Source organism: Plasmodium berghei, assembly GCF_900002375.2.
Source record: "Plasmodium berghei ANKA genome assembly, chromosome: 13".
Taxonomy (NCBI): Eukaryota; Apicomplexa; class Aconoidasida; order Haemosporida; family Plasmodiidae; genus Plasmodium; species Plasmodium berghei.
The window spans coordinates 372,562-399,945 of NC_036171.2; the positions used below are offsets into that span (position 1 = coordinate 372,562).

Here is a 27,384-nt window from a genome sequence, read left to right on the forward strand (position 1 = left end):
TATTTTCAATATAATACAATTTTGGTGTAAGCACAGGAAGAACATCACAAAAGGGAAATAAATAACGGAAGAAAAAAAGAAACACATGAAAATCATAAAAAATGCAAAATGCTTATATTTCTCACAAAACGAAATTAATATTACTTTTTTTTGTTGTTGTCTTTCTAAAATGCAATGATATAATAATAGAAGCTTTTAACTTCTCAAGGAGTGTAGAAAAATTAAATTACGTACTAAATTATAAAAATTCAAATATATATAGAATATATCACAATATAAATAAAAGTTTTTTAAAAAAACGCCAATTTAAAAGAAATTCTACAGTAAGTTTTAATAATAATGTAAAAACAATCGATGGCGACGTACAATCAGATGATACACCCGTCGAAAAATATAATTTCAAAGCTGAGGTTAATAAAGTTATGGACATAATTGTTAATTCTCTATATACAGATAAAGATGTATTTTTAAGAGAATTAATATCTAATGCCTCAGATGCATGTGATAAAAAAAGGATTGTGTTAGAAAATGAAAAAAGAGCGAAGGAAGCGCAAAATATTGTAAATGATCCTACATCATCAGAACTGTCTAGCGAACAAAAAACACCAGAAGAAGGAAAAGAAGGAGATTCACCTGATGATAACATAAAAAAACTAATAATAAAAATAAAACCTGATAAAGAAAAAAAAACCTTAACAATTACTGATAACGGAATTGGTATGGATAAAAATGAACTAATAAATAATTTAGGAACAATAGCTCAATCAGGTACTGCAAAATTCTTAAAACAAATAGAAGAGGGGAAAGCTGATAGTAATTTAATTGGACAATTTGGTGTTGGTTTTTATTCTTCATTTCTTGTTTCTAATAAAGTCGAAGTTTTTACAAAAAAAGAAAATCGGATATTTAGGTGGTTTTCGGATTTGAATGGTAGTTTTAATGTAAGTGAAATTAAAAAATACGAACAAGAATATGAAGATATAAAAACAAGTGGTACTAAAATTGTTTTACACTTAAAAGAAGAATGTGATGAATATTTAGAAGATTATAAATTAAAAGAGTTAATAAAAAAATATTCGGAATTTATTAAATTTCCAATAGAAATATGGTCAGAAAAAATTGATTATGAAAGAGTTCCAGATGATTCTGTATCTTTAAAAGATGGTGATAAAATGAAAATGAAAACGATTACAAAAAGGTATCATGAATGGGAAAAAATAAATGTGCAATTACCAATATGGAAGCAAGATGAAAAACAATTAACAGAAAATGATTATTATAGTTTTTATAAAAATACATTTAAAGCTTATGATGATCCGTTAGCATATGTTCATTTTAATGTAGAAGGACAAATTTCATTTAATTCAATTTTATATATACCAGGTTCTTTACCTTGGGAATTAAGTAAAAATATGTTTGATGAAGAATCTCGAGGAATTAGATTATATGTAAAACGAGTTTTTATAAATGATAAATTTTCAGAATCAATACCAAGATGGCTAACCTTTTTAAGAGGTATTGTTGATAGTGAAAATTTGCCACTAAATGTTGGTAGAGAAATTTTGCAAAAATCAAAAATGCTATCAATTATTAACAAAAGAATTGTTTTAAAAAGTATTAATATGATGAGGGGATTAAAAGAAACTGGAGGAGAAAAATGGAATAAATTTCTCAATACATTTGGAAAATATCTTAAAATTGGAGTTGTAGAAGATAAAGAAAACCAAGAAGAAATTGCATCTTTAGTTGAATTCTATTCAATAAATAGTGGTGATAAAAAAATTGACCTTGATACATACATAGAGAAAATGAAATCAGATCAAAAATGTATCTATTATATTTCAGGAGAAAATAAAAAAACGGCACAAAATTCACCATCTTTAGAAAAATTAAAAGCCTTAAATTATGATGTATTATTTTCGCTAGAACCAATAGATGAATTCTGTTTATCATCTTTATCTGTTAATAAATATAAAGGCTACGATGTTTTAGATGTTAATAAAGCTGATTTAAAATTAAAAACTGAAAATGATCAAAACAAGTCAGATAATATAAATAAATTAAAAATCAAATATGAAATATTATGCAGATGGTTACATAATAAATTCTCTCACAAAATACATGAAGTTCGAATTTCAGATCGATTAATAGATTCACCTTCTTTATTGGTTCAGGGGGAAATGGGAATATCTCCTTCTATGCAAAAATATATGAAGCAACAAGCTACTGCTCAAGGAATGTCAGAAAATGAAATGTTTGGTGGACAATCAATGAATCAACCGGTATTAGAGATTAATCCTAATCACTACATAATTAAACAACTAAATCATTTAATACAAATAGATAAAATGAATCCAAAAAATGACGAAATAGCAGAACAAATTTTTGATGTTGCATCTATGCAAGGTGGATATACAATAGATGATACAGGCCGTTTTGCAAAACGTGTTATAGGAATGATGGAGAAGAATGCTCAAGCATATTTAAAGGATGTTCAAGATGATATCGATATTACTCCATCAAACAATTATGAAGATACTGCTTTAAATAATACCACACCAAATGATAAAAGCCAATTAAATTCTGAACAAGGTGGCATTAATCAAAACGATTCTATAAGTAATAATACATTACAGGAATCTAACGAAAACAATTCTGAAAATTATATAAATGGTAATCCTCAAGAAGCAGGTAGCGAAGTTTCGAACGATAAACAGTTTGATGATTCGAGCACAATTGAATAATCCATAAATGTGGACCACAAAGACATGCAAGAAATAAACGATATAATAAACGAATGACCAAATTTATAAAAGGGATAAATTAAAAAATAAAAACTAAACCCCCATTAATAAAATATGTAATATTTTAAAATAAAAAAAATACATCAGGCCATTTAAATTAATTATTAAATATTTTTTAAACAAATATATATATCAAACATCATTTGCCATTAACTCCAATAATATAATTAAATGTTAATTTTTCCCTATAATTATTCTTTGTTTTGGCTTATATTTTTCTAACGATCAAAAATGCATTTTTTATTTATTATTATATTGAATTTTTATTATTCATACTTTGTAATTTTATTATATTTTTTTAAATATGAAAAAAAAGTAATATAATATATTTTTTTCTAATGTTTAAAATTTATCTGTCTATATCTTATTATTGTTTTAATTGAACTAATTTAATTCTTACTTTTTTCATTATTGCGTCTTTTTTTAAGTTTTAAATAATTTTTAAAATACCCTAATAAGCATTAATCATAATTGTATAAATTTCCAAACATATTTTTAAATTTTCAGAATTACCTTTTCTTTTCAAAAATAAATCATAAATATTTATTACTTTTATTTAATAGATGCATTTATTATTCTATTATAAATCATTGACCATTATTGGTTTATATTTGTCTTTTCCAATATATATTGATAATAAAACTAAATGCTCCGAAAGAAGCAAACATAATATATACATATATATGTCATACGATAAAAAATGCAAAAGTTTATTGACAAAATTAAGTTGCAAAATTTACAGGAGCAAAACCCTAAGAACCAAATATTGATATCCAAGAAAATATGCTTTAACAATATATTGTAATGAATTATAGTAATCAATTTTTTTAAGTGATGTAAATAGAAGAAATATATGAATGTATGCTTACACACATATGTATATTCTCTCATTTCTGCGTACTAACATACATAGAATTTTCACCATGTATTTCAACTATTTAGAGGGAAAAAAAAAATAGAAGAAGAGAAATTAGAAAACAATAAACTATTAAAAGATGTGGAATCATACTATAATTATACCTTAAAAAGAAAAGTTTTTTTTGTAGTTTTACATGAGTATTATAGAAAGCAAAGCATATTTTTACTCTTAAAATTTAATGAAATGCAAAGAAAAAGGGAACGAGTCTTTAGATTATTATTGTAAATCAAATAAATATGCATATATATATATATATGATATGGTCCTATTATATAAATTTTAATACATTTTTTGTTGTTTCCTAATGGATCAATCCATTTTATTTACAAAATTTATTACATTTTTTAAATATATATATATGTAACTAATTTGTACTATATATACATAAATACACATATATTTTAAATGTCTTATAAAATCAGAACAAATAAGTACAACCGTAAAATAACGAAATGTGTTATTAGTTCGATAAGCATATTCAATGGTGTAAGCCAAAGAATGAACTTAAAATTCAGCATTTTCAAAATTATTAAAAATAAATTTTTTAATACAAAGAAAGTGTGCCTAAAAGTATGTTCCAGAAGCATTTTCATTCTATCTATATATGTGTACAGTATGGTTTATTATAGAACCTCCATTATGAAAATATGCATGTATATTTTTTTTTTCTATTCTTTTCCATTTTTTAAGATAATGAAAAGAAAAATTCATAGAATTAAAATGAAGATCTTTTATGGGTGGGAAAATTTAACTAAAAAAATAATAAGCAATAAAATTGAAGAGGCATATACCTATCATATACTGAGACAAAAGAAAAGAATATTTTTTTTATGGAAAAGATTAATAAATGATGAAAAGCTTTTTAAAAACATAGATAGTATTTTTCGTGCTTTAGAGGCAATTGCATCTTCGTGGTTAAAAAACTGAAAATAAGTCTATATATATTATATCCCTATACATATTTTGCTTTATCTCCTTTGTTTTTTTCTTTGTTTTTCTTTTATTTATCTCTTCTCTTTTTTATTGTCCAGTTAAATAATACATCCATGCAACGCCATCCTCTGATTTAATCACAAGTTTTCCTAAAAAACCAAAAACAAAAATGTCAAAAAAAATTAAAAATTACATATATTAAAGATTTGCTAGCCCTTATTAATTTTATTGTTGTATGTATAATATATATAGCTATTTTATAAAGCGATCTTTATATATTTATATTAACCAGATATAGCATTTGTTGCAGTGCATTTTATTGGGATTTTCTCTGTTTTCCGCCCCTCTATTTTTATTTTCTCAAAAGAAACTATAAATTGCTCATCCGCCTATATAAAAAGGAAAGAGAAATGAATTATAGTATAATCATTATATATAGTATTCCAAAAAAATATTTTAGCTATTATTGTTATTCAATCTGTTAAAACTATATTATCACTTTTATAAAGAATTCTTTCATTTGAAAAAATGGATTTGTAAAAGAAATGAAAGTTGTTTTTTGTGATGAGCAAAAGATCGGTCCTCTGGGTTTTGGGAATCCAGTTCTTCCTATTAATAAACTCTGATAAAAGGAAAATGAATCATTTAAAAATGTATGGAGATCCATGCAAGTATGGTTATATACATATTAAGAAATAAGTGTAAATAAGGATATTAAATTTTTCTACATTGTGTCTTTATAACTATTTTATTTATAAAATTGTCTTTTGGTGGATTAACCTTGTAAACGATTCCTTCTTTAGATGTGAGCTTCAAAATATATTTGTTTGTTTTAATATCAGGGGGGTTATATATAATGTTTAAATTAATTTTATCAAATAAAACGTTAGAATCCGGATTTTTTAAAAATGTATCAGTGTCAATAGATTTCATGCTTATTGTTTTTTCTGTGCATTGAAATATTTCTTTTGAGCTTTTATTTTTTTCATCATAATCTTCTATAATTACATCATAATTAATTTTTCGGTTGCACACATTTTTAAATGATATTTCATTTATTTGAGTAGAACCCAGATCAGTATTAAAATAAAATGTTTCCTCAAAATCATTTATATTTATGTTTAAAATAAACTTAAAATTATATTTCCCAATTAATTTGTTATTAAAAGAAATTATTACATTTCTAGATGATTCATTTTTAACTATACAAAAGTATAAATTTATACTGTTGTTTTTTTTTTTTTCAAGAATTATAGATTTATCAAAAAACACATACTTATAATCAATCAGTGCATCTACTTTTACATTTTCGTCTAAAGGGTTATAAATAAAAATTGTTTCTTTTAATATTTCCTTTTTATTCGAATTTATTATTTTTGTAGAAATATAATCAGATTTTACTATTTCAAAATGTAATAATATTTTATACACATCTTCATATTTATCATTTGAAAAAACAAGCATTATATAATACATGCCTTCTTTTAATGAGATCAATTTAAATGGTAAGCTTTTTTCTTCGTTGGTGTTTAAATAAAGCGTATTTTGTATCTGATAAAATAAAAAATAAAATATGTAATTAAAATTTGATTTATATATTTTTTTAATATATATTTTACTAATTGGGCAACTATATTATGTAATATATTGGGGTTATCAGCATTTCGAAAATAATCGAACAACTTTAACGTTTCTCATTCTCATTTTGATGTTTACATTATTAGCATGCCTATTTTTCTCGTATTTGTATACTTTATATAATATAGTATACTAAGAATCTCTATTATGCTCGCTTACATAGAAAAACAACATATCGTTATTTGCTGGATTCAAATTTTTGTCACATCCATGATAAGAAATTAGCAATTTTTGGTTTTCATTTATCCAATTTTTTATTTTTATAGATGCATTATTTAAAGTTTTAGAATTTAATTTATAAGTAACTTGTTCCTCATAAGAGATATTATCTGAATACCCCAATAAAGTATAATTTTTTATAACATCTTTAGGATAATAAACGATCAATTTGGATATATGATGTATTTTTTTTGAATATTTTAAATATTTTACACATAACGTATTATGATAATTATTAGTATGTTTGTTTTTTTTTTGAACAAATAATGGATGGTACATTATTTGAAGTGATCCACTATCATTAGCTTTTATTGAGTCTTTCAATGGAATTACAGAAAAGAAATTATGTTCATTCGATAAAAAATTATATTTAATTTTAAAGTTAGATTCAGTTTCATTATATATATCTATTGTTTTACATATTTTTCTTCTTATATCTGTTAAAAATGTAATAATAGTTTCGTTTTTTAGTGAAAATACATTAATATTTTTTTCCATATTACAATCTTCTGCACTATCCTTATAATCATCAACATTTTCATTTGTTCTTGTTTCTTTAATTTTATATATGTCTAAATTTTTTGTTTTCTTATCATTTGGGGTATTAGTTAATTCTGCTTTTGCCGTTAACCTATTCATATACATAATCTTATTTTGTATCATATTAGAATATGAATTAATAAATATATTTAAAAATAATTTACTATTAATTTCATTAAATTTAGGGAATAACTCAATAAATATTTCATTAATATATAAATCTTTATCTACTAAATCCATGTCTATAAACATGTATATTCTTATTAAGTTGAAAGAAAAAATGATTCCTTTTTTAGGATATAGAAATAAATACTTGTTATACTTTTCAGGGCAGTTTACTAAAAATTGCGCGTTCATATCTCCTATATTATGTAATTCAATTTTTCGACTTTTTATATTATTTTTATTTTTATGATATTTAAATAATTTTTCCTTAATTTCATCAAGTTGGTTATTATCTAAATTTACCTCAGTTCGAAATATTTTATCCGAATTAATAGCATCACCTTCACCTGATTCTTTTGGATCGCCGAAATTGTCTTCCATTTTATTAAAAGTTAACATACACTCCTTTAAAATCACTTTATAACACACACTATTTAATTTAATGCTTGTTAAACTGTAAGGTATTGTCTTATCTTTATAACTTATATTTAAATATAAAGGCATATACGTGTTTATATACTTTTCAGGACAAAATCTTATTTCAAATGTTCTTTTTTCTCTCTTTTTTAAACTATGGAAAACATTATTATCAAAATTAGGAAAATACAGATAATTTCTTTTTAAATATTTGTAATTTAATATATTAAAAGATATATCTTCTAAATTCTTATTACAAAGAGTAAATTTACTAATGCATTCTTTATCCACTTGAACATCTTTAAAATTTATTTCATTTGAATTATTACATGAAAATGGTAATTTAAAATTACTAGCTGTCCCTGTAAAAGATATGTAAATAGTTTTTATTACATCACTAACTATTTTAAATGGAATTTTATAATTATATGTCTTTTCTTCGTTGGGTGAGAATAAAATCAAAATTGTTATTTTACTTTTCTTTTTTAAATGTATTCTTTTATTTATGCTTAGTATTTTTAAATAACATTCATTCAATTCGTATTCAATATAGCAATCTTCGTCACTGTTATTGCTAATAATTAATTTCGCCTGTGAAGAATTTATATTTTCTTTTTCCTCGGATAGTACATTTATATCATTATATATAAATTCATTTTCATCATCTATATTTTTAATATCTTCCATTGCATTGTTAAATATCCCATTTTTTTTTTCTTTTTTTATATCATTAAAATTGCATATTTTATCTGCTTTTTCTAAGGTATCATTCTTATTAGTATGCTCCTTTTGTGTATCTTTTGCTTTTTTTACGTCTTTGTGATATTTATCCATCTTTGGGAATTTCGTTGTATTTTCACGTGCTTTAGTTTCTTCGCATTCTTTCGATTCATTTTTATCTGCCTCTTCATTGTATTTATTATCCATTTTTTCTTTTTTTTTATCTATTATATGTTTTTTTTTGGCCTTCTGTTTTTTGGGGGATACCTTTTTAAACTCATTATTAGTTTGTTGGTTTTCATTTCCATTCCAATTCAAAGTGCTTGCGTCTTTTGCTTTTTCTTTCTTTAATTTTTTCTTATTATTTTTATATGTAGATATTATGTAAGACATAGAGCTATTAGAAGACGAAAAATTTTCATTACAAAAATTTTCTTTCGGCATAATTTCATTCATGTTTTTTTTATTTTTACACACATTTGGAAACAAAATAACATTACCAAAATCATAATTGTGGAATGAGAAATTAATTAATAGATTGGTTGAAACAGCGCATATTTTAAAATTTAATAAGTAATAATCCCCTATATTAAGAATTAAATAATTTTCATATGTTTCAGCAAATCTAGGTTTATATTCAACAGATAAAATAAAAGGCGATGAATTTTTTTTAATATAATTACTATTATATTTTATAGAAACATAATCATCTTTTTTTTGTATATGATATTTATAAACTATATCAAAATCACCCAAATTTTCTATAATTATATTTGATACTCTTTTTTTTCCAACTAATATTTCTTTAAAGTCTAATGTGCTATATACAATAATTTTATCATCTGTCGTATTTTTCATTTGTTTTGTTCTTTTTCTTTCTCCATTTGATATGAGATCCTCCAAATTTAGATGAATTTGTTCATTGTCAAAAGTGTTTATATAACAGTTAATATTTATCTTGCTAACTTGCATTTTAAAATTCAACGTTATTGGTTCTTCTTTTGCATTCACTTTACACAATAAATTAAAATTATAAAATTGTTCCAAATGTGGTTTAAATAATAATTTTATTTTTTTATATTTACCTTTTCCTAAATATTTATCTTTTATTTCTTTCTTAAATTTTTCTCTATACTTAGCATCTACATTTTTCAAATAGTAGTCAACAAGGAAATTGGTGTCTTTATTATGGTCATCATTATCCATACTATTTTCAATATCATAATCTGAGAAATAAATAGATGATTCACTATTATATTCGGAATGCCTATCTATATATTCCATATTTTCTAAACCGCATTTATTAGGAATTCCTGATATTTCCTGTTTATGTAAAACTAGTCTATTTTCAATATCATCATCATTGTTATTAATATACCTTTTTTTTTCTTTATTTAGTATATTGCAATTAAAATCAGAAGATACTATTGACATTTCTGACGATGTAAATGAAGAATGTGTATCACTATGGTCATTATTGATGTTATTATTTTCTCTTCTTAAATAATTCATTTTTACTTTTAGTTTTATTTTGTCTTTTTTTGTTTTTATCTCATTATTCTTTATATTATAATAAGAAACAAAATTTTCATTATAATTATTTTCACGTGAAATATTTGATATATCATTCGAATTATAAGATGTCGAAATTTCTTCATTCAGTTCATCCTTGTTATTATATTCGTCATGTCCCAAATTATGATTGTATTTATTTATATGCTTAAATAGGCATTTATTTTTTCTATAACACGATTTTATAACTCCTTTAAATGGAATAATTTTAATTGTTTCCTTTTTGTTGTTGAATGAATTATATGAATTTTTATCAAATTCAAAATTTATGTCCATTAAATCGAAATTAATAATATAAAAAATGAAACAATATAGTTTTCCAACTATTAAATTATTTATATGCATAGAAGAAGTATTAAAGAATACCAATGGTTCAATTATTTTCATCTCAAATCCGATTTTTTTTATTATTTTATCATTTAGATAAAAATTATAATCCCCTTTATAATTATTCGAATTAAATATGCTGAACAAAAATTTTATTGGACAAACATTATCTTCTTTTATCACTCCCCTCGAATTAACGCATTCTATATTATTACTATTTCTACTATTTGTCTTATATCCATCAATCATATATTTCTTTGTGTATAAATATTCATCACTAGTTTTAGCACCATGCTCATCTCTTTCATTGCACTTTTCAAAAAAGTATTCATAACTTTTATTTGATAAGTTTAATATGTATAGAAAACGATGGTTTTTATTTAATATTCCTCGATTTATTATTAAAAGTTTATTATTTTGTTCTTTTTGACGGGAAAATGAACTGATTTTATTAAAATTTTCATTAGACATAAAATCAGTTAATAGAAGTACATCGCTTTCACCATAATTATCAAATGAAACATTAATTGGTATTTTTATTTCATTATAATATTTTATTTTTATATGAAGAAAAGCATCAATTTTTTTCTTATAAATATAATGAAAGAAATAAATATATATACTTTTCTTACACTTTCCGTTAATCGATATAAACTTTTTAATGATTTTATTTTTGTTTCTAATTGGCTCTATTGGCCTAATCTTTCCTATTGTTGCGTCATCCCCCAAATCAGTTGCATTAAAACCATACCTCGTCAAATAAAATTCATGGATAGGCTTATTCTCATTTTCATTTTCAATACAATTTGTAGCATTAAAATTTTTATCACAATCCAAAGATTTTTGTTTTTCCGCAATTTCCAAGTCTTTTTTTATATTAATAGTTTCCTTATTGTCTAAAGTTAAAGAATCAACATAATTTATCTCATTTTCTTTATTCTCATTTAATGAACAAAATACATTGCCCTTTTTCTTCTTTAATAATGAAATAATATCTTTTTCTTTAAAAGAAGTAAATGAATACACATTCGTTATATCGTCTGATTCGTCTAAAGGTATAATATTTAACTCTGCAAATAATTTTACATTTGATAAATTTTCTAATACCAATTCATTTTGAGAATAATTAAAGTATGTTATATTTTTAAAAAATATTTTTTTTTTGTTATAAGACACTTTTATTTCTTCAGATACTAAACTTATGTATAAAGAATCATCAAATACTTCAGTGCTTTCTTTTATTTTTGAATTTTTTTTTTCTTTAATATTAAATGGGGTCAAGGAAAATTTACAAGATATTTCCTTTTTTACTAAGTTAACAGATTCCTTTATGTCAATATGCAAGTAAAATATAAAAGAACTATTTGCTGGTATTAAACCATTTAAAGGTTCAATTTTAAAGAAGTTTTTCATTTTTTTATCTAACTCGATATTAAAATATAAAGAATAATCATTTTCATTTATATAAAATATTTTAAACAAATTGTTATATTTTATTGGTATTAAATCAAAATTTATATGTTTTTTAAAAATATATATATTATCATTCTTATACACATTTTTCATTCCATTTTTCAATTTTTCTAAGTTCCAATAATTTTTGGATTCTATAATATTTCCCAAGAATTTTAAATTATAAAATTCGTAATTATTATGTAGTACATTAATGCTTATGCTTCCTAATATTCCTTTTTCACCTAGACACCCTATTAAACAATTTTCCATTGTGCTTTTATGATTATATGCTTCTTTCATGTTTTTTTCTTTGTCATTGTTTTCTTCAGTTCTTTCATGTTTTACTCCATTTAAATTATTATTTGCTTCTATTTTTTTCATCTTTTTATTTTTTATTTCATTTTTAATTTTTTTTTTATCAATTTTTATTTTAAAATATGCCACATCATTTTCCTTTAATACATAATTACGATTTCCTATGTAATAGAGATATCCTATATTAACCATTTGTTTTTTTATTTTTTTATTTTTATATATTATATCAGTTTTCACATTATTATAATCAAAATAAGTAACATTATTTTTGTTCATTACTAATATATTATCTGTAATATTATTAAAAAGACAATAATTATTTGAGATATTATATATGTCTTTTTTGCTAGGTATACACATATCATTGTAAATCATTTCTCTATCTTCTAAATGTGACTCTTTAGATCTTTCTTTTGTCAATTTTTTATCATTTGTTTCAACTTTCTTTTTATTTTTTATTTTTAGATCACTACTTTCGCTATTAATTTTTACATTATCATCAATTTTATTAAAATTATCTTCATCTTTCAATTGTTCTGTTCGATTTAGTTGTTCCCTATTGTCTTCATTATTTTCTTCATCAAGAATCATGCATTTATTAGATTCTAAGTTGTTCTCTTGTTTATTATATAATATTTCTTTTCCTTTTTTTATGTTTGACCCATTTTCCGATTTTCCCTTATTGTCTATGCATTCTAATGAAGTGTTTAGACTTGTAAAAAAAACTTTAACAAACGCTGGATACTTATAAGAATTCTTCAATTTTACTTTAAATGAAATTATACTGTTTATGTGAATATTTCCTAAGTCAATAATTTTATCATCACGTTGTTGTCTCAATAAGCTGATTGGCATTATCAAATTAATAGAGGGCAAAAAAAATTCTACATTAATATAAAAACTAAAACATAATCTATTTTCAGAATTGACAAGGTATATATTTACTATATATTTTTTGCATGCTATTTGATTTGAATAAAAACATATATCTACGTATTTGTGTTGATAACGAGTTAAAACAGTGCTAGTTTGGAAAATGGAAATTTTATTTTGCTCAATAGTAACATAATCTAGAACATTGCTATTATTATGACTACTTTCTATAAATTGTGTAAAATTCCATTTTGATTTTACAAAATTGCTGTCGTCTATTCTTAGATAATGCTGGATAGGTTGTTTACCATGCCCAAATGATGAATTTTTTCTCTTTTCCATTTGGTGTTTCTGTATATATTTTTTTCCATCATTCCCTTTATTGTTACTATCATTAGTACCATCATTTAAACGATCGATTTCCTTTAGTTCAATCTTAGTATAAGCATTTACATTTGATATATTTGATATTTTTATTCTTTCATTATTGGGCTCATTGACGTAAGAATATTTATAATACAAAGTATTTTCATCAATATTGTAGTAACTATTTTTACTTAAAAATTGCCCTAAAAAATTATTGCAATTTTCTACGTTTTTTAAAACTAATACTTCTTCAAAAATGTTTTTAATATCACAAGATATACTCGGTTTAACAGATGATGCCAATATTTGCATTATTCCATTATATTTATTTTGTTCCCCATTGTTTTTTTTGTGATTAACATTTTTTACCGTTTTTTTCACATCAAGCAAAACATTATCAATCTCAACAAAATATATATATTTATAATAATTTTCTTCAGAAGAATTAAAAAGTACAGTTACAGTTTGCTCTTCTTTTGATTTTACTATGCCGTTTATAGGAAAAATAGTAAAGGGGCTTACGTCGGCTTTATTTTGTCTATTTTCTTTCTTTTGTTCTTCAAAATAATTTTGTTTTATTATTTTATCATTTTCTTTATTTTTTATTTTAAATTTTATTAATTTTATGTCATATTTAAAATCAAAATACCCATCATTAATTATTTTAAAAATTTTTTTTTCTTCTTTTTTAATTTCCACAACATCGTAATTAATCACAGATGGAATTATTCTAAAATAATTATAATCAAAGTTTACACTAAGCAAATATTTATAAGATTGATGTAGATAATTATTTTCTATGTCATATATATGAATAACTAGTGGAAATTTTTCAAATTTAATTTTTTTAGACGATTTTAATTTTAACTTTATAATTTTTGTTTCATTCGAATTTATAGTATCACTTATTTTATCAATATATGCAAAATTTAGGAAATTATTTTCGTTTATTTCCACAAAAAAGGAAATCTTAACTTTACCTGTATTTTTTATTTTAAATAAGCAGATCTTTGCTTCATTTACCTTAACATATTTCAAGTTGATATCACTTGCTTTTATTACATCTTCTGTTTCCTTGTTATTTGATTGAGAATACTTACTTTTTAAAAAACTTATATTATTAAAAATACTTGCCCTTTTATATCTTTCAATCATACGGGCACCATATTCATCATCACTACATTTTTGAGACTCTTCTAGGATATCTGCTTGATTGTCTTTTTTATTCTCAACAATTTCATAACTTATTTGACTAAAAGATTTACAAATTTCTGCTTCAATTTTTAAAGGAACAAAATATACCATATTATTATTTTTTTTTCGCTTTTTATCTATTTTTTTTTCTTTTTCAACATAATTAATTTTAATATCTTTTTTTATAACATTAGCATTGTTCGTATTAATTGTTGCTGTTAGCATAGATTTTTCATTTGGTGATAGTTTTCCTTTCATGGGATTAATATGTAGAAATAAATCATCATCTTTTAAATCATTTGGATCTATAAACCACGATATATCACAATAGCTATTATTTTTTATATATGTTGTTTTTTTTTGAATAGATTTCAAAAGTATTTTATGGAAATTTAAATAGTTTTGCTCAATTTCCAAGTTGCATTTTATTCCTTCTCCTTTTAAAACCAAAGAAAATACATCATACAGATAATTATCATTTTGTTTATTATACATGCTTATATAGTTTTTAATCCCATTATCATTAGTACTTAACAAAGAACCATGTTTTGTCTTATCCTTCAGCATATCACTTTTATCATTTTTTAAAATTACTTCTTTTTCTTTTACATTATTTCTATTTATTTTACCACTTATCGAATATATATATAATAACAATTTTTCCTCAAAAAAGCAATACGTCTTTGGCAAAAATAGTATTATAATTTTTTTGTATTTCTTTGATGGAATGGAAAATCGCCTTGGATATACATAAAAGTCATTGTGTACAAGATAATTTTCAATGTTATTACTATCACTACAATTGATATTTATGTAGCTAATTTCGTTCTTATCATTTTCACCTGCGTATTTCATATTTTCAAATGATAATTCAACGAAACAATCAAAATGAGAAGAATTAAATAAGTTCATAACCTGGAAATGCTTAAACAAATGCTTATAAATATCTATATTACTAGAATTATGCTTCAATTGACCAAACCCTCTTTCATTATTGTTTATTGAAGGCATAATAGCGTTTTCCTTTTTATTCTTCCTTAAATTAAATTTAGATAACTGCATACCTTCGAATTTTCTTAAAAATTCGTTCAAATATTCTTTATTTTCATCACATAACTCCAAATCAATGATATCATTAAATGCTGATAATTTTTTTCCGATTAAAACTTTGTCAAAATTGTACAAATTTTTAGATATTATAAAGCAGTTATTTTTCATATTATTTATAGAAACATTGTTACCAAATATAAAATATGGATTAGAATATATTTTAGGTTTATCAATTATAATATAGATATTTAAAAAGATATAATTTCCTAATATATCTATTAAGCATATTTTCTTCTTTATGTTTACTATTTTGCATGTATTAATTTTTACATACATTTCTGTACAGTTATTCTTTTCTAACATTATATTAGTAATATTTTTATACCTTATTTCATCCTTTTGATCATAAGATGTGTCTATCTGTAAAAATTCAATTACACTTTGCCCTTTATCATTTTTTTTATTATCAATTAATTCAATTGAATTTTGGAAATTACTCAAATTATAAAAAATATAATCATATTCATCTTTTATTTCATATTTATTTTTCTCCAATGTTTCATCATAGCTTTCTTCTATAAAAGGATTTTCATTAGAATTTTGTATTATTATTTTATTTTTTTTATCTGCGTATTTTATTCCGGTTTTTCTCTTTTTGTTTATCATGTTTTTTTCAATACCAACACTTTTTACGCTATTTATTTTGTTTTTTTTTTCATTCTCTTCATTATGCTTTATTTTTTCCGTGGTTTTTATATTGTTTTTTTCACCTTTGTTTATAGATTCACCTTTTTCAACATTATTATAATCTACTTTTCCTGTGGTTTCTTCTTTTTTACTTTTCCCTTTAATATAATGTTTTACTTCGTTCAGAACCGATCGGGAAATATACCCTTGATCTTCTCTAAAATTTGTCTTTTTCTTTTCATTTAATTTTTCTTCCCCGTCTTTATCAATATAAAGTTCCATTTCGTATCTTTCTAATTTTTTTTTGGATTGAATAAAGTTTCGTAGATTAAACGTATCATAAATTTGAGGTTCACTGATATCAAAAAAGTATGCAGATGTTTTTACATCATTATATTGAATAAAATTGGAAATATCTTTAAGAATATTTTTTTTTCTAAAATTTATTTCGTCATTTATAAAAAAAAATGTGAAATTCATTTGGAAAAACTCCTGGCACACACACTTTATTAGCTCGTTATTTGTATTAATTATAGTCCTGGTATTTCCCTCTTTCCCCCCATTATTTTGGTTATCAATTTTATATATCTTATTGCAGTTAATATCTAATGAATCTTTAACTTTTACTATTTGTTCATCAATTATCTTTTCGTTCATATTTTTCTCATATTTTGTATTAATATTATTTTTTTCATCCATTTTTATTTCATTAGATAGTATACTAGTATTAGATGAATTTTTATCTGAAGTTTTCAAATTTATTTCATCTTTACATAAGTCTTCGATAAAATTCTCACTAATTTTTATCTTGAATTGTTTTAGGAACTTGTTTTTTCCTTCTTTTTTATTTATTTCTTTATTAATACTGTTGTCATTATTATTTTTATTTGTTAATAAATCCATGAAGTTATCTTCTTCAACATTTTCAAATGAATCTGGTAAAATGTTATTATATTTTTTTGAATATTCTTTTATTAAATTCAAAAGTATATTTTTTAATTCTTTATAAAATGATAAACAATCCATGTAACGTCCGTTTTTTATGTAATTATTAATTTTGCTAACCTTTTTATTGTATTTAATAATTTGATTGGCGATGCCCTCATTTCGTTTAATACATAATACAGTTAAATAATTCAGTATTTGTTTAGACATTTTATATTTTTTTTCTTTTTGAAAAATTAATAGGGATTTATATAATTTTTCAACAATAAGACACTGAATATTTTCCACTTCTTCTAAACATTCAGCATCATCTACATATGTATTATAAGTTATTTCGTCATTTTCTTCAAAGTATTTTTGTTCATTTTTTTTAAGACATTTTTGTAATTTATATGAACTTAGCTCCTTAGTTTGTGATAATCCGTCTTTTTCTACTTCTTTATAATATAATTTTTCACTATGATCCTTTAATAATATATTTGTTGGTACCTTCGAATTACGTATTTTTTGTTTCTCATTACTATTAAGATTTGATAGAATACTTGTTTCATCGCTAATATTTACATCTATATATAATATTTCTATTATTTTTTCTAATGTTTCTTTTTCTTTTAATTTTTGCTCAATTTTTATTTGGTACTTTTTTAATAAATTTTCATAAAAAAATTTTATTTTCCCTCCATCGTTTAGATTGTTTATCTTGTTATCACCAATTTCATTATTGTATTTCTTTTTCTCTTTTGCTTGATGATTTGTTTCGCCTTCCCTTTTTTTCAATTCGGTAGTACTTTTTAAATTATTTTCATTTTTTTCTATTTCCTTATAATTCGGCATGTTAGAAAAAAAAATTTCATAACTCTCTAATGGGTTCAAATAAATTATGTGAATGTTTCCATCAAATGTTTTTAAAAACGCTTTAAAAAACATGTCTAAATTTATATAATTATTTTTTTTAAAAAAAAAGACAACATCGTCAATATAAAATGGAGAAAGTAACATTTTTTTTAAAATGTTTTCAAATAAATCTAGTGAGATACTTTTTTTTTTAGTATTATTTTCATTTTTTTTTTGTTTTTTCGTATCAGAACCAGTTATTTTTAAAAAATATTTTAAATCATTAATAAACATTTCGTCATGTAAAAGTGAAAATTGATAAAAGTAATTCAAATATTTTAATTTGTATTTTAAATTATACTTATTGAAAACTGTTTTTTCTCCATTATTATTCATCGATTCATTTTGTTCTTTCGTAATATTCATATATTTGTTGTTATTAGTTTTTCCCTTATTGCTGATTAAAGATGTATGCTTATTATCTATTTTTGATTTTACAGCACTTACATTTAATTTCCTTTTTAAGGTATTTTTATCAATATTTATTAACTTTTTATTTGTTTTCTTATCATTTATCTTCGAATTTTCGAAATCTGGATTTGTTTTTTCATTTTCTATATTGTCTATATTCCCAATGTCATTTATTTTGGTAATATAACTATTTATTGTTTTTTTTACACCATTTTCTTCATCATTAGTTTTTTCTAAAACATTTAACTCTTCACTAATATAATATTTTATTATATTATTTTCCTTCGAAATAGAACTTTTCCTGTCTCCTTTAATTTTTCGGTTATCACTAGCAAACTGGTCAAGTACTTTTATACGATTTTTTATAACGGGATTATTGCAATTTTGTTCATAAATCACATATTTAATAAAGTAATTTTTTACATCTGTAGGATAATTATATTTCTCATAAATTTCATTACACCATTTAATTATCTTATTAATTGTCAAAATTTTATTATCATATTTGTTTTTTTCACCTTTTTCATTTTCCATTTTAGAATAATTCAAATTATCCATGTTAAGTAAATGTCTTCCAAATTTTGTGTGATTAATATATTTGGGGCAAATAACTAAATAATTATTCTTTACTATTACTTTTTTCTTTTTTCTTTTTATTATTTTTAAATACTCTTCAAAATAATTATATTTAACTTGATTTTTTATAATTATTTTTTCTAATATCATAATTTTATTTTCTAATATTTTAATACTCTTTTCTTCATCTTCTGTATCTATAATTAATTCATTTGAATCGTATTTTTTTCCGGAAAATAAATTTACTAACATATCTATATCTTTTGTTTCGTTAAGGTGTGTCGTCTTTTCGTTTTTTTTTTTATTCGCCTTTTTGGAGTTTTTTTCCTTTGTCTTTTTATCTTTTTTAATTTTCTCCAATTTTCCAACATTTTGGTTATCTGTGGTTAATTCATTTTGGAGTACTATCTTTTGTTTTTCCTCATTTTTCTCAGCATCATATAAAACTTCTTTTTTGCTGCTGATTTTTAACTTTTCATTTTTATCTTCTTCAATTCCACAATTTCGAGAATCTTCTGTTGTCCCATTTATTTCGATCTTACTACATTTTTTTATTTTATCAATTTTTTCCCTATATATCTCTATTAAATAGTATATCAAATTTGTGTAAAACAATTCCTTGTCATCATTTTTTTCTATATATATATGATTGTGGATAACTAAAATGTCGTATATAAAACTTTCTAAGTATTTATAATAGTTATCGATCTTATATATATGTAAATTTTTAGAATAGTTATTCAAGTTTTTTATTTTTATATTTTCATAAATATATCCACTATTAAGTAAAATTGGTTTAATTGTTATTTCATGAGGATTTACTACAATATTATCATTTATACTATTTAAATATATATCTAACGTTTTTACAATATTTGAATGATAAATAAAAATTTCAACACATACTTTTGCATTTTTATACACCTTTGACGGCTCAAAGAATATTTTAATATCTAAAAACGAATTATTTTTAATTATTCCTTTAGTCGGTGCTATAAATATTTGTGTCTTTTTTTTTAAATGACAATATTCTAACTTTTTATTATAAAATGTTATATTTTTTATTTTAAATTTTATATTAACATTTTTTGTATTTATTAATCTGTTTATTTTACATAAACACCTTTTTACTTCAATTTCTTCAAATCTTATTTGATTATAGTACAGCATTATGTCAGGAACTACATAATCAAATTTTACGTTAACAGTGTAATAATTGTTGTCGTTTAAATATATATACACTTTTTCAATAAAACTTTTTTCTTCTAAGGAATTCTTTTTAATTTTAATTTTAAAATGAGCAGAATCATTTTTATTAATTTCACTAGGATAATTTACTAATATTATATCATTATTTTCGCATTCTTTCAAATTGTAATTTAAATTTATTTTATCATTGCTTATATTTTTTATATTAATAACATATTCCTTCTCTTCGTTAATTATTAATTTACCTCCATCTAAATAATATTCCTTTAATTCTACATTAGTTTCAAGAATAACTCTTTTTAAATATTTTAAGATACTTTCATTGCTTAGATAACTGTGGCAATATAGCTTTTCGTAATTTACTAAGAAAATTGGTAGAACACAAAAAAAGGGAATAATGACGCAATAGTGTGTGAATATATTTATATCTACATATATGTAAAAATATATATACATATATACCCACAAGCATATGCGCTTATATATGCCTTTAACATTTTCAAAGAATATCGCGTTGGATTCTTACCTAATTCTTTCATCTTTGAAAAGGTATCAAGGATATAACTATCATTTTTTGGGGAACAAATAAACGATTTTAACAAGTCAAAAAATATGCTATCAACAGGATTTTTTGAACAATATTTTTTTAAAATTGTTATAATTTCATATCTATGTTTTGAAACGTTAGATAAACTTAATTGATTTCCATCAGAATTATTAACTTCATCATTTGTTTGAATATTTTTTGAATTCAATTTATCATTCTGGAAGTCAAGTTTTATTTTATGAGTTTCTTTCGCTCCTTGGATATCCGAATTATCTTTGTCTATATAGTTTGCTTCCATATTTCCTATGTTTGCATTTTGAATTTCCTCATTTTCATTGGTTCGGGAATAATATATGTCTAAAATTTCTTGGATATTTTTTTTATGGGACAAAAAAATATTAAGATACAATTTTTTTAGCTTCTTAATTAGCAACTTTTTCTGGTTCTCATAATAGCAAGCTGGACCCTCAAATAAAACCGAATTATTATTCATTAATTTTTCTATTTTTTTTAAATAATCATCCTTTTTATTATAATCATAAGTTATTTCGTATTCCTTATTGTCTTCTAATAAATTTTCGCTACATATTTTACCATATTCTGTTTTATTTGATATTCCATCAAATTTGTCATGAACATTTAAATCTAATATACTATAGAAAATATATGAATTTAACTTTATATTAATTTCTTCAAAGTTACAAATTTTTATTAATATGTTTTCAGTTATATTTGATGGAATACCAGCTGTAAAATAAAAAACAATATCTTTACTATTATGAGGCTCAATAAAAAAATTGTTTACATTCGTATATAGCAAGGAAGGAAATTTTATACTATATATTATTTCTATATATAATTTAATTTTCCCAGTATTATGTATTGTTATAATATCTTCAGTTATGGCCTTGTAATGGGAATTGAAATTCAATTCTTTCTTATTTATAGTATATTTAATATCAGAATATCCTGCTATCAGTTTCAAACTATACACTGGACCATTTTTAACACTACATAACATATTAACATTGTAATAATTGTCATTTATACTATTATATGTTATTGTTATTAGTTTTTTTTCAAATGGTAATAAATGTCCTCGGCTTGGATTTACCATAAAAACGTTCCTAAAACCCTCATAAAGATTGTTCTCTTCAAAAAACCATTTAAAATAGACTTTAAAATTACACACATTTTTTATTTCTACTGTTTCTTGTGCAAATAAATTTTTTAAAATATATTGAAAATCTATAAAATTTTTATTCATAATTATGTTAGGATATATTGTTTCACCGAATAATTCATATTTTTGTCTTTTTCCATTTTCAAAAAAATTAACTATCAAATATTCTTCATAAACATTATTTATTTTAGTATTCATAACATCAATATCAAAATATATGGGGATTTTTTTCTTCTCTTTACTTTTCAGTTCAATAACATCAGATTCTACATAAAACGGCACTTTTGTAGATAATACAAACTTTACAATCGCATTCTGCTGATTTTTTATTTCAACTTCTTGCATCAATTTGTTTAAATCTTTCATATATACAATTTTTGTATTATTGTTTTTCATCTCATTCCCATCATTTTCACATTTATCCATCTCATCCAAATCGTCTAATATTTTGGATTTGCATTTCTTTTCCTCTTGTATTGTACTAGTTTTTCTCTTTTCAAATTTTTTTTGGTCATCAAAGTCAAAGAAAAATTTTTCAATTTCACTAATTTCTACCACTGGATCGACAAACTTAGCTAATATTTTTATTTTTTTTAAATTATTCGACGATTTTTTTTTATTTACAAAATCCTCGTATATATATAAAGTGTCTTCGCATTTTTCTTCTCTATTATTATATCCGCTTATAATACATACAATTTCGCTACATCCTTTTATTGTTAAATTTCTGGGAGAAATGTCAAATATTTCAGTATTTTCAGATTTTTTTGTTCTGTTTTTTTCGGATTCAAAAGCAAGACATATACTTCTTTCATTCATTCCTTTATTAAATATAATGAGTTCACGGTAATTCTTTTTATTTGTGTGAACTTCGTCGAAAATTATGCATTTTTCACTTATTAATATTGGCGATCCTATGCCCTTTGACAGTTTTAAAAATAAATTGTGAACAAATCAATAAAATAATTAAATAGAAAAAAAATGTGCATATTCATTAAATATAATATAAATTTATGATGAAATGGATAAATCAAGAAAGAATAATAGACAAAATGGACTATACTAAAGACAACCAATTATGAGCCATAATAAATTTATAACTTACTTGGGCTTTCAGAGGTATCATAATATTTTCCTTTTTGTGGACATTCACATTTAATACATCATTATATTGTATTGTCTCTAAACATTTTGCATATACATTAACAAAAAATGATTCATTAGATTCAATAAAAAAATTATTTTCTGAATAATTGAAAATAGATGATTCATTTGACAAATTAATAAATGTTCTAATAGGGCTTTCATTTTTTATTTCAATTGTTTTTTCTTTTATATCTAGACAAGCGCATTTTTTAAAATCAATTATATTAGGAATAATTTTTATAGTAGGACAAGTGCTAAGAGCTTTTATATTTAAAAATAAAAAGTCATCATAACCAGATATTTTTATTTTAATAACTATAAGTATATATCCTATAATTTTGCTTTCTATATTTATATCAATAAATTTAAATTTATTTCTTTCTATGATTCCAGTTTTTTGTGAAACATCTATATTACAAATTTCATTTATTTTCTCATCAATGAACAATTCATACATGGCATCTACATTTTCTGATTTATTAATAATTTTAACTTCTTCTTTATAATTTTTATCTATAATCATTGATTCAATGTTTATAAGAGATGGTTCACATATAATTTCTGCCTTTTCACAAATTGCATAAAATGAAATAACTTTTTTATATTTTTGAATTTCATATAAAAATAATTGGATATTGCAATTATATGTTTTTATGTGTTTTGGACAAAATTTTATTAAAATCTGTTTCTTCTCAAAACTTTTTAAAATACTATCTGCTTCTATAATTTTTATTTCATTTTTAAATTCTTCTGGTATATTTAATGAATAATGCAGTGATAATTCCGAATTGTTAATAATATTAAATGCCTTTGTATACTCAAAACTGTGTGATATTGTATTAAAATTTATTGTTTCTTCGTCAAATGATATATCTGGAAGTATGCATTCGCTTGATATATATAGATCATTTTTAACATTTGTGTATTTTTTGTGAATTATAAATTTTTTTTTATTAGAACCACTTATTTTTGGCATATATATAATTTTTAATAAATGCTTAGACTTCTTAGGTATCTCAAATTCATTTAACTGAATTAGAAATTCATTATAATAATCATCTTCTTTTTCAATTTTTATAGGAGCACTATACTCACTGTCATTAATTAGTTCAAACAATATTTCTTTATATGTGTTTATAAGAATTTTATTAACGTTTTGTATGTTATTTGGAATAATAATATTAGGTGTTACACTTTTTAAATATACGCTTATTTTCTCTCTTTTTTTATACCCTTTTATATATAAATAAATGTCTATTTTATAAAATGATGCAAAATACGGAGAAAATGATATATTCATTGTTGTGTTTGTATCATTATATAGCTTTCCATATTTAGGATAAATATTTAAAAACTCTTTTAACTTTCTTTTATTGTTATATGAACATAAGCTATTATCAGATTGTTCATAATAACAAGGCTCATCTTTTTTAAAAAAAAATTCGCTATTTTCGTCACTCCTATATTTTGTTTCGTCCGTTTCTCCATTTTCTTCATTTTCACACGATGTAATAATATCCACATTTCCGTCACTACTTAACATGCTTTCAATTTCCATGCTATGATACTCATCTTTATATTTGCTCGTATTGTTACTATAATCGCTATTATAATTGTCGTATTCTTCATTTTCTTCTTTTATATAAAGTCCTTTTTCTATAATATTTTCATCTATCAAATCCTTATCACTAATAAAGGTCTTATCTATAATTATATCTTTTTCTTCAAAGTTAACTTGGGTTATATCCTCGGATAAGGTGCTCTATAAATATATAATTAATATAAAGTACACAATTAGAAAGGGAAAATAATTAAAATAATATTATTAGTTATTCATTTCAATATATATATATATATTGAAATGATAATGATCATATTTATAATAATTATCATTGATATATTAATATTTGCTACTTGTATTTATTTATTTTATTTCAGTATATCGTATAAAATATATGAAATCCATAGGCATACGCACATAGATGTATACATTAAATGATGGTTAAGCTGCTATGTATGTTTACTAATTTTTACATACATATCTATATTCATAGACCCTATAATTTATTATTTTCCAATTTAGCAAAAAGAAAGACATATTTTTGATAAAAATGTTGATTTCCTTTGTCTCATTTATGTAAATATCATCAGAGATAATTTCTTTATTATTTATGGCGACATTAGCTATAATTCCTTTGCCCTGGATTTTTGTATATGTCCTTACTCCCTAATAGAAAAAAGTATTAACGGTTCATTTTATCCCCATATGGAAACACCAAAAGTATATATATATATTATAAATTTACATTTTCGTAGCTAAATATAATGTAATCTTCATAAATTTTATTTTCAACTGGAAGGAATACAATCTTAATCTAAAAGGAAAAGTAAATGAGAAAAAATAGTATAAAAAAAGTGTAAATTTGTTTTGACTGAATATATTTTTACAGAAAATACTGGTTCATGCATATTTTTAAGTACAATTTGAAGAATATATTTATGGTTTTAGATCAATATTGTGCTTGAATTTGCATTTTAAACTTCAATTTTGCATAGATTTATAACTAATTACATCTATATTTGTAGCTACATTTTAACATATATTTTTTAATATACTGACGTCTTCTATTTCTCCATTCTTAAGCTCGTGTATACACGAATTGACATAAAAAGGAGGGTTTACTGTAGCTTCAAATTTATTATCATACTTTCCTATATTTTTTATTGTTATTATCTTTTCCCCTTTTATGTATATCGGTGTATCATTTATTATTATTTCATCTTGCACATCCAAAATAATTTCATCATTCACACACCTTATGGGTAATATCAATAGTTTATTCTGGTAAAATAAAGAAAATATATATGTATATAATTAAAAAAATGTATTTTAATAACATATTTTTTACTCATTTTATATAACAATGTAAGAATTTGTTATTAGATACAAATTAATAAAATATAAGCCAGCAAAACAACTGTGCTTCTTATACACTCTAGTATACATGCAAAACAAGACATGTAAAAATGCATCATACTTCTGAATATATTTTGAGGTTATAATTATAATTATCACATGATCTAGGATAAAACATTATCTGAATTTAAAGAATAAAGTTATACTTGAATGAAATATCATTAAATATATATTATCACATCAAAATGCTTTGTTTATGTGTTATTTTTGTAGTAATATAAATTTATAGGAGTAATACATTTCTTTTTAAATATTACAACCCAAAATAAAAAACGATGTATAAATTTTGATATGAATGCTTTTTTTATCTTCCTCATAAAAGCACATGCGGGTCATTTCTTAATTTTCTAACCTTAAAGGTAAATAGCATACCGGGTGCAACCTATATAAATTTGACAAATAGTAAGAAAACAAATATTAATTATACATGTATTGTCAATATACTTGAGTCTATGTTATGCAAATGAGGTATTATATGTCTACCTTTTTTTTTATGTCTGACACATAAGATACTTTAAAGGTGTCGTTGTTTTCCAATTCAAACCGTATACTTTTCGCATTTCCATCAATGTTTCTAAAAAATAAATTTTCGGTAAATTTTTGATATTAGTATTTATTATAAATAGAGCAGACTAAGTTATTATTATCATTACTATTATTATTATAAAATTGCACAAAATATTCGTTAATTATAAAGGAGTGCACAAAAAAATAAGTAGGCATATGCAGATTGATGCTCTTATGGAACAATTATAAATATTCTCTATATATTTTTTCGATAATCATAAAAGGAATAAATTACTTTAACGATACTACAGTTTCATATTTATTGAAAGGCGAATAAGATGTAAAGGAAACAATATTCGGTATAACTTCAAAGTAGGAGCATGTAATATTGTCCTTTATATTATTTTTTTTTATTATATTATCATTTTTATTCTTAATAAAATCTTCTAATGTTTTTCTTCGGTTTTGGATGAATTCACTAGGCTTTATAAAATAAAAATCATCATCATCATCAAAATTTAAATTATTGTTATTATGCTCATACTTTTCCACATTGTTATTATTTTCTGATAATATATTGAAATTATTCATTTCAGAAACATTAATATTCAAAAGTGTTTAGAAAAAAAACAGCACAAAATAATAGTGATAAAGGGAAAAAATATAATGCATATTTATTATTATTTAATTTAGATGTATCCCATTTTATTTTAATATAAGACAATTTCTTTGATGAAAAAGGGTATTATATATGCATGTCTATACTTAAATATATATAATAAAGATATTTTTTAT

The 27,384-nt window shown here is 22.4% G+C and overlaps 3 protein-coding genes across 3 annotated transcripts; 2 read left to right on the forward strand and 1 right to left on the reverse strand.

Moving 5' to 3' along the window:
• Positions 1-101: 101 nt before the first annotated feature.
• On the forward strand, positions 102-2,744 carry PBANKA_1307800 (heat shock protein 90, putative; the record flags this gene model as incomplete). Its single annotated transcript, XM_034566656.1, has 1 exon — positions 102-2,744. One exon carries the CDS (start codon positions 102-104, stop codon positions 2,742-2,744), a length of 2,643 nt encoding a protein of 880 aa, XP_034423231.1.
• Positions 2,745-3,504: 760 nt separating this feature from the next.
• On the forward strand, positions 3,505-4,650 carry PBANKA_1307900 (conserved Plasmodium protein, unknown function; the record flags this gene model as incomplete). Its single annotated transcript, XM_034566657.1, has 4 exons — positions 3,505-3,605; positions 3,747-3,944; positions 4,146-4,293; positions 4,414-4,650. 4 exons carry the CDS (start codon positions 3,505-3,507, stop codon positions 4,648-4,650), a joined length of 684 nt encoding a protein of 227 aa, XP_034423232.1.
• Positions 4,651-4,743: 93 nt separating this feature from the next.
• Positions 4,744-27,180, reverse strand: PBANKA_1308000 (conserved Plasmodium protein, unknown function; the record flags this gene model as incomplete). Its single annotated transcript, XM_034566658.1, has 14 exons — positions 4,744-4,805; positions 4,946-5,045; positions 5,156-5,278; positions 5,437-6,207; positions 6,454-20,591; positions 20,756-22,880; positions 23,065-24,867; positions 25,144-25,332; positions 25,412-25,480; positions 25,726-25,947; positions 26,144-26,203; positions 26,435-26,464; positions 26,566-26,656; positions 26,885-27,180. The coding sequence occupies 14 exons, from the start codon at positions 27,178-27,180 to the stop codon at positions 4,744-4,746; spliced, it is 20,079 nt and encodes a 6,692-aa protein (XP_034423233.1).
• Positions 27,181-27,384: the final 204 nt, after the last annotated feature.